At 40.1% G+C, this 16,826-nt stretch overlaps 1 protein-coding gene across 1 annotated transcript in view; it reads left to right on the top strand.

Moving 5' to 3' along the window:
• Window positions 1-16,826, top strand: part of PPFIA2 (protein tyrosine phosphatase, receptor type, f polypeptide (PTPRF), interacting protein (liprin), alpha 2) — a 485,860-nt gene that overhangs the window by 383,139 nt on the left and 85,895 nt on the right. The window contains exons 15-17 of the mRNA XM_014531636.1: window positions 2,662-2,753; window positions 11,057-11,192; window positions 12,905-13,125. Coding sequence (XP_014387122.1) covers window positions 2,662-2,753; window positions 11,057-11,192; window positions 12,905-13,125 — 449 coding nt within the window. The remainder of the gene's footprint in view (window positions 1-2,661; window positions 2,754-11,056; window positions 11,193-12,904; window positions 13,126-16,826) is intronic.

The following is a 16,826-nucleotide window of genomic DNA, read 5'->3' as shown; positions in this document are numbered from 1 at the left end:
TCGACTCCCACAAAGGGTGGCCAGACTGTGGCTTAGGCCCACTCCCCAAGGGAGCAGGGAGCAGGTAGTAGGACATCCCCTAGGGCTCCCAGTATGTGATAGGGGGCAAGCTGGGCTGAGGGAACGCCCTCCCCAGTGCACAAATTTTTGTGCACCGGGCCCCTAGTTCTGTATAATGCAAAATCCCCTGTGTACACAGCCTCTTCTCTCCATGTTTCTATTCATCATTCTGATCTCTTAAATTTGAAGTTCATAGGACTGTCCTTGGATTTCTTCTCTATGTTTAGTCCCTGGTGAACTCATATGATTTCATGGGTTTAAATACTATCTATAAATTGAGTACTTCAAAATTTAGATCTTTTACTGGGTTCCCTACCCCGAGGGAGTTCATATATGCAATAATCTACTTTTTTAAAAAAGAGTCTACTTAATATCTTTATTTAGACACATAAAGAACTTAAACTTAACAGGTCAATCCCTTACATCACCACTTAATCTCACCATCACTGTCAGAAATCTTCTCAGTAAATCTTTCTCTTAGTTACTCAGGTTAAAAGCCTTGGAGTATTTAACCATATTCAGTCTAATAGCAAATTCTGTTCTATTTTCAAAACATGACAAAATTCCAGCCATACTCTCCATAACGCCATTGTTGTCCAAGCCATAATTCCCCTGCCTGTTTTTGGAAGAACACTAATAATTGCATTTCTTCCTTTCCTCCCAATCAATTCAAGTTCATTTTACAGCCATCACAATGGTCATGCCACTTCTCTACTCAAAAATCCTCTAGTAATTTCCTATCTCACTCAGAGTAAAGCCAAAGGCTCTAATTGTTTACAAGGCCATTCAGGACTACTCTTCTCAAACCTTGTAATCCTACTTTCTAAATTTATCGCATGTCTGCCTTTGTTGTTAACCTCCCCAATCCAGCCCCACTGGCCTCTTTGCTCACTACATATACTCCCACCAAGGGGCATTTGTACTTGCTGTTCCTTTTCTCTGCCATATCTTTTCATATAAGATATTCCAGTTTTTTTAACTGCCTCCCTTTCTTCAGTTCTTTACTCAAATATCACTTTATTGAGGAGCCCTTCCATGTTTCTCCTGTTTTCTCCTTCCTACCAACATCCTTAAGACCATATTTGTTTATTGTGTTTTCTGCCAAATTATAAATTACATGAGAGCAGGAAATTTGTTAGTTTATTACTGTATCTTAGGTGCCTAGACACAAGAGGTTCTTAATGCATAATAGAGGAAATAACAAACAAATTAATTAATAAATATAAAAAGCAAAGGTTTAATTTTTTTAAAGTATTGATCTAATCATACATCATTTTTTAAATGATACATCCAACAGAAGAATATGTGGGGAAAAGATTGAAGGGAGCATCACCTCTGTGGAAGCTGGTAAAATATTCATAAAAGAGATAAAAAAGATGTAGGGTAGAACGGTGGTAGTAAGAATGAAAATAATAGATACGAGAAACTTTACAAAGTTCACATTGACAAAAAAATAGTGAAATGAGAAAAGAAGTATGAATCAAGTAAAATGGCAAACACAGGACACCTAGAGAGGGAAAAAACAGCAATAGAAAATCCAGAAGGACACATTTAATCATCTATATAATAAAAGCCTAAGCGACCTTTATGGTGGAACAACCAGAACGACTGGTTGCTATGATCGTACTGGTTTATGGTGGAACAACCAGAACGACTGGTTGCTATGATTGCACTGGCCACCAGGGGACAGACGCTGAATGCAGGAGCTGCCCCCTGATGGTCAGTGTGCTCCCACAGAGGGAGCACTGCTCAGCAAGAAGCCAGGCTCAAGGCTGGCGAGTGCAGCGGCAGTGGTGGGAGCCTCTCCCGCCTCCATGGCAGCACTAAGGAGCAGCAAGCTGAACATTAAGGAGCAGTGAACAGACAGGCAGTAAGGAGCAAGAGGTTCTGGACTGCGAGTGGGCACAGGCCAAGCTGAGGGACCCCCCACCCCCTGCTCCAGTGCACGAATTTCATGCACAGGGCCTGTAGTTTATATTATAAAAATTATAATTATGAAAACAAAATTAAGTGCTTATATGAGCACTTAAATGCTATAAGACAACTCTTGATAAATTTTTAGACTGAAATTGATAATGCCAATCTGAGAAAATTATCAGTTGCACAAATAATTGTACTATTATCAAACTGATCATTTAACTCATATTAGATGATTATTTTTTTCCTCATTCTTTTAATTCAACCCTCTTTCTCTTTCACCTACATATCTTTCTACCCTTATAGAATAATAGAAATCCTTCACTGACTGCATAAATAGGACCTTTTCTTATTTTTTAAACCAGCTATGGTTTTGACTCTGTATTTTTAAGTGATGTAAACATAGCTGGTCACAACCTTAGTATTCCTGGTTTGTTTTTAATTAGAAATTAATGAATTCCAGTAACTATAGATAATGTTTTGTTGATTTCTGCCATTCATTACAAGGGGAAAAATCAGGCATGCTTTACTTTCATGATGAATAATTTTTAATAAAATTATATCCATCAGTTTTTTCATTTTTAAAAACCCACTAAACTTGGTGGCTGGCTTGGTTTATCATAATTGAGTCTTGGTATTACTGGTATTTGTATATCATTTAAGTAACACTTCTTTGATTTTTAGGAAAGATTAGCAGAAGAAATTGAAAAGCTGAGATCTGAACTTGACCAATTGAAAATGAGAACTGGCTCTTTAATTGAACCCACAATATCAAGGTAACATTAAATTAAAAGCTTATCTGCAGTTGACTAAAAACCAATATGAATCTCCTTATGGTTATATCTCCTCAATAAAATAGACAAATACATGTATCTCCTATTGCCTAGCCATTGCCTTATTTTGACTCCTCACCAATTTAGTTTCTACATTCCAAAATAATTGTATAATTTAGAAATCCTTTCTGCAGATTTGCAATAAAAGTTGAAATCACTACCTTTCATATTCTGCATTTATTATATAGATATAAGGTGTAAAAGGAATATTAAATGAAGAAATGAACTGTATGGTAGATTACATCTCATTCCAGGAAGAAGTATCAGCTCTTTTCTCTACATGCAGAAATATTTTCAATGCTTAATGTTATTGAAGAAATATCATTGATTATGGTCATTCATATTCAAAGAGCATATAACTATTTTGGTAAAGTAATTACAAATAAAGAGGAAAAGCAAAATTATATTTGCTAAAGAATTCAAGTTAATTTAGCTTTACTTATCTACTTTGACTCAATACCTAATCTTTAAAAAAGAAGCAATGAGACAATTGTTTCTCTCTAGATAGACTTCAATAATTCACATATAAGTTTCTTTTTTGCTTAGAGACTTTTATTCAAATTCTATAAGAAACCCTAGAAGGGCTCACTCATTTAATCATTTATTTATTAAGCAATACAGTGACATCAGCTATTTGAAACTTTTGACACCACAGATTTCTAGATGTTCATGTTTCATGGTCATATGTTTATATTAAGAATATTAATGCCCTGACCGGTTTGGCTCAGTGGATAGAGCGTCGGCCTGCGGATTGAAGGATCCCAGGTTCGATTCCGGTCAAGAGCATGTACCTTGGTTGCGGGCACATCCCAAGTAGGGGTTGTGCAGGAGGCCGCTGATCGATGTTTCTCTCTCATGGATGTTTCTAACTCTCTATCCCTTTGCCTTCCTCTCTGTAAAAAAAAATCAATAAAATATATTTTTTTAAAAAAAGAATATTAGTTTCATGAGGGCTGAAGCTAATATTCTTAATATTTTCTCTCTAATTACTACAATCTCAGCACCTTAAAAAAACTGCCATATAGTGTGCTTTCAATCGATATTGTTGAATGAATGAATATCTGGTAAAGGATTTTTCAGATGTTCAGATGACAAATCCAAATTTAAAAAAATAATTCTAAAGGAGATTATATTTGTCAGTATAGGTACTAATGAAACATTCAGTATTTTGAGTATTTCTCAAACACATTTCTGTAGACATAAATACATCTAAATACATCCAATTTTTTTAAATGGGTAGGTGTTTAATTTAGAAAATCATGCTTATTTTAAAGAAAGTATTCTGACTCTGAATCGAAATTAATTCAGTTCCGTGTGTTTATATGGCGATGATGATTATGATGATGGAGAAGAAAAAAAAGAGCTGATAAATAGCAAAGGTGTAAATACAGAGAGTGAACATTATTAAATTAACAAATTAAATGTATTTTAATAGGATCCAATGGGCATTTCATTGTCTTTTTTACTTTCAGTCTTAGGAATGCAGAGTTCTAGCGGTGTTGTCCAAAAGTTCACTGCCGCAGTGAATCATCATGGGCCACCTAACAATGTGACATTTATTCACAATTACAGAACAACACAGTACAACTTTCCTCTATGCTGCAGACTGTAGTAGAAATAACACTACAGCAAGCATTCTTAGTTTCAGATATACAATTACTAGCTGTTTGATTTTGAAAAACCCATTTCCTTACAAAGGTTCTAATTTTGTATATATTTTGCATGAGTTATATATAAAATACTGTTTTTCTGACAATCTCACAAGCTTACATTGCAGATAAAATGCGAAGTAATCAAAGGGGTTTTGTGAACAGTAAATCACACCAAAATTATAAAGTATTATAAGAATTATTAACTAAGCTGATGGAATTTATAGTAAGTTACAGTATAATCAAATATTTATTAAATAGCAATTATTTGTTGGACAGCCATGCTTTTGAGTGCACGTAATTAAGAAAGGAATAATGAAGAAAACAGATGGTGCATGATAACTTCATCAACTTGTGTTTGATCTTCCAGTTGAGGAGGTAGGAAGAGATGAGCTAAAGTTAGTGATTATCTATCTACACTAATAAAAGACAAACATGCAAATTGACCATACCTTCGCTACAACTTAAGCCACGCCCATCAGCCAATCAGAGCGACTATATGCAAATTAACTCAACGGGATGGCGGCCGGCAGCCACGGAGCTAGAGCAAGCAAGAGGCTTGGTTGCTCCAGTGATGGAGGAAGCCAAGCTTCCCGCCTGCCGCGGCCGGCTCTGAGCTCTACTCAAGGCAACAAAGTTTCAATTATAGAAGATAAATAAACCCCAGATACCTGCTTTCAGCCGGCCGTGGCCACGGAGCTGGAGCGAGCAGGAGGCTTGGGTTGCCCCTGACGATGGGGGAAGCCAAGCTTTCTGCCTGCCCTGGCAGGCTCTGAGCTCCACTCAAGGCTACAAAGTTTCAATTATAGAAAGTAAATAAATCCCAGAATAAAAAAAAAAGGAGAGGCTGGAAGCTTATGTCACTGGGGGCTTGGCCAGCCTAAAGACGGCCCTCAGCCTCTCACTCAGACTGGCCAAGCACCCCAGTGGGGACCCCCACCCTAAAGGGGGTGTGGCCAGCTTGAATACAGCCATCAGCCCCTCACCCAGGCTGACCAAACCTCCATCTGGTGAAGGTCCCCACTGGGGAGGGCTTGACCAGCCTTCAAACAGCCATCAGCCCTCACCCTGGCTGGCCAGGCACCCCACTGGGAACCCCCACCCTGAAGGGGGTGTGACCAGCTGCAAACAGCCATCAGCCCCTCAATCAGGCTGGCAAGGCACCCCAGTGGGGACCCCCACCCTAAAGGGGGTGTGGCCAGCTTGAATACAGCCATCAGCCCCTCACCCAGGCTGACCAAACCTCCATCTGGTGAAGGTCCCCACTGGGGAGGGCTTGACCAGCCTTCAAACAGCCATCAGCCCTCACCCTGGCTGGCCAGGCACCCCACTGGGAACCCCCACCCTGAAGGGGGTGTGACCAGCTGCAAACAGCCATCAGCCCCTCAATCAGGCTGGCAAGGCACCCCAGTGGGGACCCCCACCCTAAAGGGGGTGTGGCCAGCTTGAATACAGCCATCAGCCCCTCACCCAGGCTGACCAAACCTCCATCTGGTGAAGGTCCCCACTGGGGAGGGCTTGACCAGCCTTCAAACAGCCATCAGCCCTCACCCTGGCTGGCCAGGCACCCCACTGGGAACCCCCACCCTGAAGGGGGTGTGACCAGCTGCAAACAGCCATCAGCCCCTCAATCAGGCTGGCAAGGCACCCCAGTGGGGACCCCCACCCTAAAGGGGGTGTGGCCAGCTTGAATACAGCCATCAGCCCCTCACCCAGGCTGACCAAACCTCCATCTGGTGAAGGTCCCCACTGGGGAGGGCTTGACCAGCCTTCAAACAGCCATCAGCCCTCACCCTGGCTGGCCAGGCACCCCACTGGGAACCCCCACCCTGAAGGGGGTGTGACCAGCTGCAAACAGCCATCAGCCCCTCAATCAGGCTGGCAAGGCACCCCAGTGGGGACCCCCACCCTAAAGGGGGTGTGGCCAGCTTGAATACAGCCATCAGCCCCTCACCCAGGCTGACCAAACCTCCATCTGGTGAAGGTCCCCACTGGGGAGGGCTTGACCAGCCTTCAAACAGCCATCAGCCCTCACCCTGGCTGGCCAGGCACCCCACTGGGAACCCCCACCCTGAAGGGGGTGTGACCAGCTGCAAACAGCCATCAGCCCCTCAATCAGGCTGGCAAGGCACCCCAGTGGGGACCCCCACCCTAAAGGGGGTGTGGCCAGCTTGAATACAGCCATCAGCCCCTCACCCAGGCTGACCAAACCTCCATCTGGTGAAGGTCCCCACTGGGGAGGGCTTGACCAGCCTTCAAACAGCCATCAGCCCTCACCCTGGCTGGCCAGGCACCCCACTGGGAACCCCCACCCTGAAGGGGGTGTGACCAGCTGCAAACAGCCATCAGCCCCTCAATCAGGCTGGCAAGGCACCCCAGTGGGGACCCCCACCCTAAAGGGGGTGTGGCCAGCTTGAATACAGCCATCAGCCCCTCACCCAGGCTGACCAAACCTCCATCTGGTGAAGGTCCCCACTGGGGAGGGCTTGACCAGCCTTCAAACAGCCATCAGCCCTCACCCTGGCTGGCCAGGCACCCCACTGGGAACCCCCACCCTGAAGGGGGTGTGACCAGCTGCAAACAGCCATCAGCCCCTCAATCAGGCTGGCAAGGCACCCCAGTGGGGACCCCCACCCTAAAGGGGGTGTGGCCAGCTTGAATACAGCCATCAGCCCCTCACCCAGGCTGACCAAACCTCCATCTGGTGAAGGTCCCCACTGGGGAGGGCTTGACCAGCCTTCAAACAGCCATCAGCCCTCACCCTGGCTGGCCAGGCACCCCACTGGGAACCCCCACCCTGAAGGGGGTGTGACCAGCTGCAAACAGCCATCAGCCCCTCAATCAGGCTGGCAAGGCACCCCAGTGGGGACCCCCACCCTAAAGGGGGTGTGGCCAGCTTGAATACAGCCATCAGCCCCTCACCCAGGCTGACCAAACCTCCATCTGGTGAAGGTCCCCACTGGGGAGGGCTTGACCAGCCTTCAAACAGCCATCAGCCCTCACCCTGGCTGGCCAGGCACCCCACTGGGAACCCCCACCCTGAAGGGGGTGTGACCAGCTGCAAACAGCCATCAGCCCCTCAATCAGGCTGGCAAGGCACCCCAGTGGGGACCCCCACCCTAAAGGGGGTGTGGCCAGCTTGAATACAGCCATCAGCCCCTCACCCAGGCTGAGCGAGAGGGCACAGGCCGGGCTGAGGGACCTCCCCCTTCCCCCCCGAGTGCACAAATTTTTGTGCACCGGGCGTCTAGTATATATATAAAAGCCTAAGCGACCTTTGCAACCGAAAGACCGGAACGACTGGAACCACTGGTCAACCAGTCGCTATGACACACACTGACCACCAGGAGATAGCCACTCAATGCAGGGGCTGCCCCCTGGTGGTCAGTGTGTTCCCACAGCCAATCTCCTACAGCCCCCCCTCCCCGGCTGGCCAGCCTCCTGTGGCCCCTCCCCCCTGCCCGGCCAGCCCTCCAATAGGTCTCAATCGCCGGCCAGGCCAAGGGACTCCACCTGTACACGAATTCGTTAACCGGGCCTCTAGTCCTGCAGGGGCTGCCCCCTGGTGGTCAGTGTGCTCCCACAGCCAATCTCCTACAGCCTCCCCCTCCCCCCGGCTGGCCAGCCTCCTGAGGCCCCTCCCCCCTGCCCAGGCAGCCCCCCAATAGGTCTCAATTGCCGGCCAGGCCAAGGGACTCCATCTGTACACGAATTCGTTAACCGGGCCTCTAGTCTGTAACTAATATCCTCTACTAGTATCTCATCTGAGAAGAAAGTAAAATAAGTAGCAGAGTGTCTGGAGACAACCTGATTTGGCTGAACTCTGAAGAAAGGGTAAGATGTGGATAATTAGGGCAATAGAGGACACTCTAGAAGCAGATGGATGAATTACTGGTTTACTCTAAGAAAATTCATATTTGATTTATATATGGACATTCTTTTGTGAGATAATGTGCAAGAGTCACAGGAGATTCTGGAGTGAAAAAAACACGAGGGTTCCTTGTCTACATGAATTGGTGACTGTAGATGCACTTTTAACTTAAACCTCCTAGTATGTCTCAAAATAATGTACAGCACATGATTAAAATTTTAAATATATAGAAATATTACCTTTGTTAGAGAACTAGCTCACAGAATGAATAAAAGGAAAGAGGTGAGCAGTAACCTTCTTAGATCAAGTGTAAGCAATGGGCTCTTCTATGATTGCTGTTGTCTCAGGCCTCAGGTTATTTCAAGGTCAATTAAACATTTTTTACTTACCAGACACTGTGGTATTACAGATACAGTGATGATGGTGGTGAAGAGGACACGTTCCAGATGGAAAATAGAGGAATAATGGTTTGAGGACCATTTTAATGGAAGGAATATGAGGAGTTAAAATAGCATATGACAATGGGACTTTTAAACTGAGACTTTAAGAATGCTAACCATGTAAATGTGTGATGAGACTGTTTTCAAAGGCTCAGAAACAAAACAAAGTGTGAGTTGTTGAGGGAATTGAAAGTCAGTACAGCTAGATGGAGAAATACAGACCGTAGTTAGGGAGGCAGCTGGTCGATGTTTCTCTCTCATCGATGTTTCTAACTCTCTATCCCTCTCCCTTCCTCTCTGTAAGGAATCAATAAAATATATTAAAAAAAAAGAATGCTAACCATGTAAATGTGTGACAAGACTGTTTTCAAAGGCTCAGAAACAAAAGAAAGTGTGAGTTGTTGAGGGAATTGAAAGTCAGTACAGCTAGATGGAGAAATACAGACAGTAGTTAGAAGTGAAGCTGGAAATTAATTGTAGAGGGCCTTTTAAGGACACTGAAAATCTTTAAGCTGGTTGTCAGTGGGACCAGATCTGTGTTTTGTTTCATGTTTTTATAAATGACCTAGAGTTGAGAGATAAAACAACAAAAAATACTCCTAGGATGATATCATAATTTTAGAAAATCCACTCTAATGCCCAAAGAGGCATTATCCTAAGTACCACAGGCAAAAGGCACATAGAATGTTCTGAGCTGGTTTGGAATGTATTATAATCAATTTCATTCATTATCTTACCAGACATTTATTAGGCATTTAATTAATCCTTGAGCATATAATGATGATGAAAATATATTTGTCTGTCAAATAGATAAATACTAAGATTTTTACCATTTACAACCATGGCCTTCTTGGTTAGTTTTTATATATGATTAATCCATAATAAAAATATAATTTGCTTAATCTCACATTCACAGCTGTAAAAAACAATCTCTGTCCTCTATTTTGGGGATGATTCCTTAATTCATTTGCTTTAACGTCCTATTTGGGAAACAAGGGCTTGCATCAGCCTGGTCAGTATCTTCTAATGTTATAAACACTCAGACTTCACCTAACCTCTTTTATCTAATCTGGCCAAATATTTGGCAATGCTCCATTCACAAAGAGACCTAGGGGCAAAAACATAGATCAGCAAGAGTCCCAAGTTCCAGAGTAAACAGAGCTTTAAGTATATTTGCTACTGATAATAAATCATTTTGTAGGACAGCATGTTGCCACTGTTATCATTATTATTATAGTAATAAACTGAGTTTGCTGTAAATCTCCATATAAATAATGTTCACGGAGAAACTTTTACTGCACTTTAATTAGAATGTACTTTATTATCATGCTTATTGAAGAACAGTGTGCCAATATTTTCCAATTGGAATGTTCCAACTGTTTCATCTGTAAGTAGATTTCAAAATCAGATGTGATCATCAAAATATTTTTCTTTATTTTTAATGAATGTCTTATTAAAAGCTAAAAAAATTATTTGGGTGGTATATCCTATTTTATTACCAATAACTTTAACCTTGGGTCAATCTGACTTTAAGCATTTTTTGTTGATTTTCTAAGTTGAAAAATAGAATGTTAAAAAAAAAGAGAATTCTGGGACCCCAAAAGTTTACTTTTTTTTCTGTTATATTAATGAGAAATGCTTAAACAAATACAGTAACAAATAGCATATATTGGGATATCCACTAAACAGCTCAAACTAAATATAGAATTGCCAGAATTTAAGCCTCAGGATCTTGGCTGGCGATCTTAACATGTTTTGTTGTCCCACCACATTTGAAAATAATAAGTAATGAACAGAAAGGCTTTTTATATTCTAAAAAGAGAAAATTCAGTCGACCTTCAGGAAGGAACCTGAGGCCAGAATTTCTGACATAAGCCTCTGGAACAGAGGTCCTCAAACTTTTTAAACAGGGGGCCAGTTCACTGTCCCTCAGACATTCCACACATGCGCACTGCGGGCCAGAGACAAGGCTGCTAAGCAGGACAGGCAGCGGCGCTGGCCGGATTAATGTTTTCGTTTTGGGCGGGCCACATGTTGCCCGCCGGCCATAGTTTGAGGACCCCTGCGGCCGGATAAATGTTTTCAGCGGGCCGCACGTGGCCCGCAGGCTGTAGTTTGAGGACCCCTGCATCTGGAGTGACCTCAGAGGGTCAGGACAATTCATCAGTTTTCTTTCTTGAAGTTTATTTCCTTGAGGCTTTATTGCCAATTAAGAAGTAGATCGTGATTTGCTGATAAGTTTAACTTTGGCGATTGACTATATTTCATATTTTTCATTTCTTCCAGGACTCATCTGGACCCCTCAGCTGAGTTGCGCTATTCCGTTGGATCCCTCGTGGACAGCCAGTCTGACTACAGAACCACTAAAGTAATAAGAAGACCACGGAGAGGCCGCATGGGCGTGAGAAGAGATGAGCCAAAGGTTAAACTTTTTATTTCAAGTCTCTGATGGTTTTAAGTAAATATGCTATTCCATTTTGGACAGAATTTTAATAAGGAGAAGATTTAAAATGCTAACATTTTTATTAGTGTGACATATGCCATGCTTTAAAAACAATAACAAACCTGAAACTCCTACTGTATGCCAGAAGTTCAACTAAGCATTCCCCATGTATTTATCCACATAATTTTATGAATTGGGTACTATTTTTTATGCTAACTTAAGGTATAAAAATATTGAAGTTCAGAAATTTTTTGTTCAATTACACAGCCAGCAAAGTAATAGAATCAAAACATGAGCTTATGTTTGCATCGTTTTAAATTCCATGCCTCTATCCATTATGCTATTTGCCAAACAAATGTATTTTTTGTTTGCTTGGGCACCTAAGCAATGGCATTCATACTGTTGATTAAAATTAATTAAATATTTTAATTGTAATTACTACTTTAAAAACACTTTGAGGAAAATGTACACAGAGTATTGAAGGTGTTTGGAGAGAATTGTCCATGATCAACTGCAGTGCCAGCCTTGCATTCACTCAATAACTTGAACTTTGTAAGCTATGCGTGTTCAGTAAGTATGTAGTTGCATTTGATAGAGAAAATAATTCCTTTGTGCCCTAAGTATACTTGTTCTCCCCAACCACTTGTATGTGTCCAAAATACTATATAACCTACTTGTCTTTATTTGTACAAACCCTTTCTTTTCTTTTCTAACACTTGATTTTTTAATTGGTACCTATGTGTCATGTACAAATTCATCCCTCATAAAAGGCAATCAGTATCTGTTGAATGGATAGATAAATAAACAAATGAAGAATAAATTAAGTTCATCTTAGTTCTTCTCTCATTTTAATGAAAAAATAAATTAATACTACTCAGTATCAAAACAATTTGTGAAATAAAAGCTAATTCAGGTTTTCAAATCTTAAATAAATGCTCAAGGCAATATCATTATATCATCACAAAGATTGAAAAAAAATTAAAACAGCAGAAAACTCTAGAACCTCAGTTTTACTCCCAAACCTCTCAAACTTTGAGATTACAGCTTCGAAAACACTGGTCTCTTGGTTACTCAGGACTCTCATTCACATGAGGTTTTATTATATCAGTTAAAACATTGGTATGCCTTGGGCTTAAAAAAATCAATCAGGCATTTGAGTAGAGCAGAGCAGTGGAAATGAAATGAAATTACTTTGCAATATTTTTAATAATATTTATTTCAATTTATGTAAATGATGTTGGGGAGAGAATTCATGTATAATTTTCTGTGTAATAATATTAGTATTCTGAGTCTGTAATACAAAAGTGTAGATAAGATGAATTAGTACAAGAAATGGGAATGCTTGAGTACAAGTCAGTAGAAAGGGTTAATTTGTAAAAAAGGAGAAATGTTACAAACACAAATGCTTTAAAGTAATTCTTACCTCAGTTTGGGGTTGAGCTAGATATCATGGGGAAGTTTTATATTTATTATTTTTATTTCTATTAAAATGTTGATACTTATGTGGACACTACTTCCCATAACATAAAATGCCAACGAGTTATTTTATTGAACCAATACATTGGAATGTTAATAATCAGTTCAGCTTTTGCCAAGTAATATATAAAAGCATGTGTGCTTTTGCATTGTTTTTCAGAATATTGCTTTGAAAGTGAATAATGTTATCAATACTATAATTGTTCACCATTCAGGTGAAATCTCTTGGAGATCATGAGTGGAATAGAACTCAGCAAATCGGAGTGCTAAGCAGCCACCCTTTTGAAAGTGACACAGAAATATCTGATATTGACGATGATGACAGAGAAACAATTTTTAGCTCAATGGATCTTCTCTCTCCAAGTGGTCATTCTGATGCCCAGACTCTAGCTATGATGCTTCAGGAACAATTGGATGCTATCAACAAAGAAATCAGGTGAGTTCAGTTATTCTGGTGATGATAACTAGAAGACCTGGACATTAAAAATATGATCATCATATCAAAAGCATCGGCATCAACTGGGAGGGTATTGGAACTGCAGAATGTCATACCTCACTCCACATCTACTGATTCAGAATGGCATTTTCACACCATCCCTTGGATGTCTGTATATATCCTATATAAAATTAGGGCAGCTTTTGTAAGGAACATACATGAAACATACAGACATGATATGAGGGGGATATGAAAGAATGAGGTAAAGATGAAATCTTCTCCAATGATTTTAAAGCACTTTTTAAATTTAAATTTACTATTTAAATGGTATTGGTGGTGATAAGATACGTTATCAAGGTACAGCTAACACTGCTGTAAAGCTACTAAATAGCGTGCAAATTCATGTGCAGCCAGCTCCTTAAAAGTATTTAGACATTGGTGTGAAATTAACCATGACTGAATTATTTCAAAATAGATATTTAAAAAGGTATCTAGGTAATGGATGATTTTAAAAGAGTAGAATAGAAATTGTACAACTTAACATTCAAATATTGAAAATATCACTATGATCATTTAAATTTTAAGTTATGTATTTTCTTGAATTCCGATGACATCCATCGTCTGTTTCTATTATTCCTTTGATTACTCCCAGTGAAGAACCTTATTGTGTCCGGTGGATTTGTTTTCCTTCAAACTAGGAAACTATTCTTTATTTGTTTTTTTTCAACGGATGAGCAATTTTTACTATTTTGAACAATGCCTTTATTTGTTCTTTCTGACTCTAGCTTTAATCTGTTGACCTCCTACTTTGATTCAAATTTACCTCGTTCGCCACTATCATCACCATATTGTACATTATAGTAGTTTCTCATCTGGATGACAATAATAGTTTTACCTGGTGTCTTTGTAGTATTTGGAGTTCCAAGCTAGTTCAAACTGACACTGCAGCCAGAGCAGACTTTTTAAAACCCAAATGTGCTTATGTACTTTCCTTGTGAATTAAGCCCTTCAGTTTTTCTTAAGATAAAGATCAGAATTATTTGATGGTCTGCAATGCCCCATCTACTTCAGCATTCTCTTGCCTTCACCTGTTCTAGTCCACGTTCCATTATACCAGTACATGACTTCCTGTTCTTTGAATGTTCCATCTATTCCCTTTGTTGTGACTGTTCTTTTCTTCTGGAATATTCTCCTCAATCCACACTGTTCTTCCCTAACTCTTTACCCACTTTATACTACTCACCATGAACATCTCGCCATCACTTCTGTCCTTCAGTTCACTTTTCGGTCCTTTAGGTTTTTTTTTTCCCCACTAGATCATACGTTATATAAGAGCTAGGAGGTATATCTGGTTTTGCTCCTGTTTTATTTCCAAAACTTAGCACTTTGCTTGATAAATAGAAAGTGCTTCATAAATATTTGTTTATTATAAATAGAAAAATATATAAAACATGAATTCCAAATAAATAACACTTCCTGATGCTGTGCAGCTAATGGTTGAATTCACTATTAAATAGATTAAAAATCAAGTATGCACCCTTGTGATATTTGTTTTCACACACACACACACACACACACACACACAAAAAAAAAAAAAAAAAAAAAAAACATACACATGCTCCCAATAACATGTGATGTCCCTCCAGGGACTCAGCTTTCTTGCATTAGGGTAGAAATTCCCAGTAACAATCGTGGCCTAGACTAATTAAGTTGATACCCAAATAGTAAATTCAAACTATTGTCTTTTAATATGTTCATCACTGCCCCCCTTAATGTAGAGTAAAATAGTTGCTGATTGTAAGACATTAAGAAATACATAAAATTTGAGTACATTGCAACATTTAAAAGAAATAGGCACCTTAATATAAACTGTGGTATTATGCTAACAATAATTGGAATTTATCTCTGGTTGGAATTTTTCTTATTTCACAAATTAATTATTTCACAAAATATTTTTATTTTAAATCCTCTTCTCTGGCTTCTTACTGTTCACTGATTCTCTTTTTCTTAATTTATTTTTTAAATATATATTTTTTTATTGATTTCAGAGAGGAAGGGAGAAGAGAGAGATAGAAACATCAATGATGAGAGAGAATCATTGATGGGCTGCCTCCTGCATTCCCCCTACTGGGGATCAAGCCTGTGAACTGGGCATGTGCCCTTACTAGAAATCAAACTCCTGGCTTATAGGTCAATGCTCAACCACTGAGGCTCATTCACTGGACTCACTGATTCTCTTAATGAGAGAGATCAAATTACTTTAAACTCATTTATCACTGGAATAGTCATTAGTCTGTTCATCTATAGTTAGCTACTATTGGTCCAATTTACTTTTGTCATTTTATTTATTCATTCAGCTTGTCTATGATTCCTATGAGAATCCCTTCCCAACACACTAGGACATTTTAAAGGGAATCTATTTTGTTATTTCATTTGCTTTCCATGTTTACATCAAGATTAGAAAGATCAACGAATTGACATTTATTTTTTTCCAAATAAATTGAACAACAAGGCAACATTCGATTTTCTGTTTGACTAAACTTTGATTTGCCTCTTACTCAACTTAATTCTCTAGGTTTGACTCTCCTTTACAATTAATAGAATACTAAGGTTAATAACAAGTTCTTTGTATAACAGAACCACATCACCAGATTTTTCTGAAGTCATTATCCACCAATCATTTTAAATGTACAAAAAAATTGATTTTTTAAGAGGGGTGAGTTTTTCCATTGTCTTGTGTTTAACGCATTAATGATGCTATACTCTGATACTTGATAAAGCCTTTATTTTATATTCTGATCTTTGACTCAAGTTAAAGTGCACCCATGAAAATAAACTTCAAAGTAACAGAAGTTAATTCTTTATGTAAGTAAAAATTATAACTAAGATAAAATTTTCTTTTTAATATTTTTATTGACTGTATTTGTTTAGAGCAGTTTAGGATTCACAGCAAATTTAACTGAGGGGAAGCACAGAGATTTTCCCATATTTCCCCTGACTCCATACCTGCATATTCTTCCCCATAATCAACATCCTCCCTCACAGTAGTACGTTTATTACAACTAATGAACCTAAATTGACACATCATATTCACCCAAAGTCCGTAGTTTATGTTATCGTTTATTCTTGCTGTTGTGCATTCTATGTGTTTGGAAGAATGTAGAATGACATCTACCTATCAATATGGTATCAAAGAATATTTTCGCTGCCTTAAAATCTGCTGTGTTCTGCCTATTCATCCTTCTCCCCATCCCAAAACCTGGCAACCACTGCTCTTTTTACTGCCTCCATAGTTTTGCCTTTTCCAGAGTGCCATATAGTTGTAATCATATAATATGTAGCCTTTTCAGATTGGCTTCTTTCATTTAGTCATATGCATTTCATGTTCTCCTATGTCTTTTCATGCCTTGACAGCTCATTTCTTTTTAGTGCTAATATTCCAGTTTATTTATCCATTTACCTATTGAAGGACATCTTGGTTGCTTCAAAGTTTTGGCAACCCTATATAATAAAGAGGTAACATGCAAATTAACCCTTGTGCCCTCACAAGATGGCTGCCTACAACCAGGCCGGCAGGGCGGGTAGTGAGGGACGACCAACCGACTGAACAGCAGGCTGAGTGGGGCGATCAGGCCAGCGAGGGGGCCATGAGGGGTAACCAGGCTGGTGGGGTGGGGGACAGTAAGAGGCGTCCAGGCCAG

This window comes from Myotis brandtii, unplaced genomic scaffold (assembly GCF_000412655.1).
Source record: "Myotis brandtii unplaced genomic scaffold, ASM41265v1 scaffold82, whole genome shotgun sequence".
Classification (NCBI taxonomy): Eukaryota; Metazoa; Chordata; class Mammalia; order Chiroptera; family Vespertilionidae; genus Myotis; species Myotis brandtii.
This window is presented reverse-complemented; position numbering and strand designations above follow the sequence as displayed.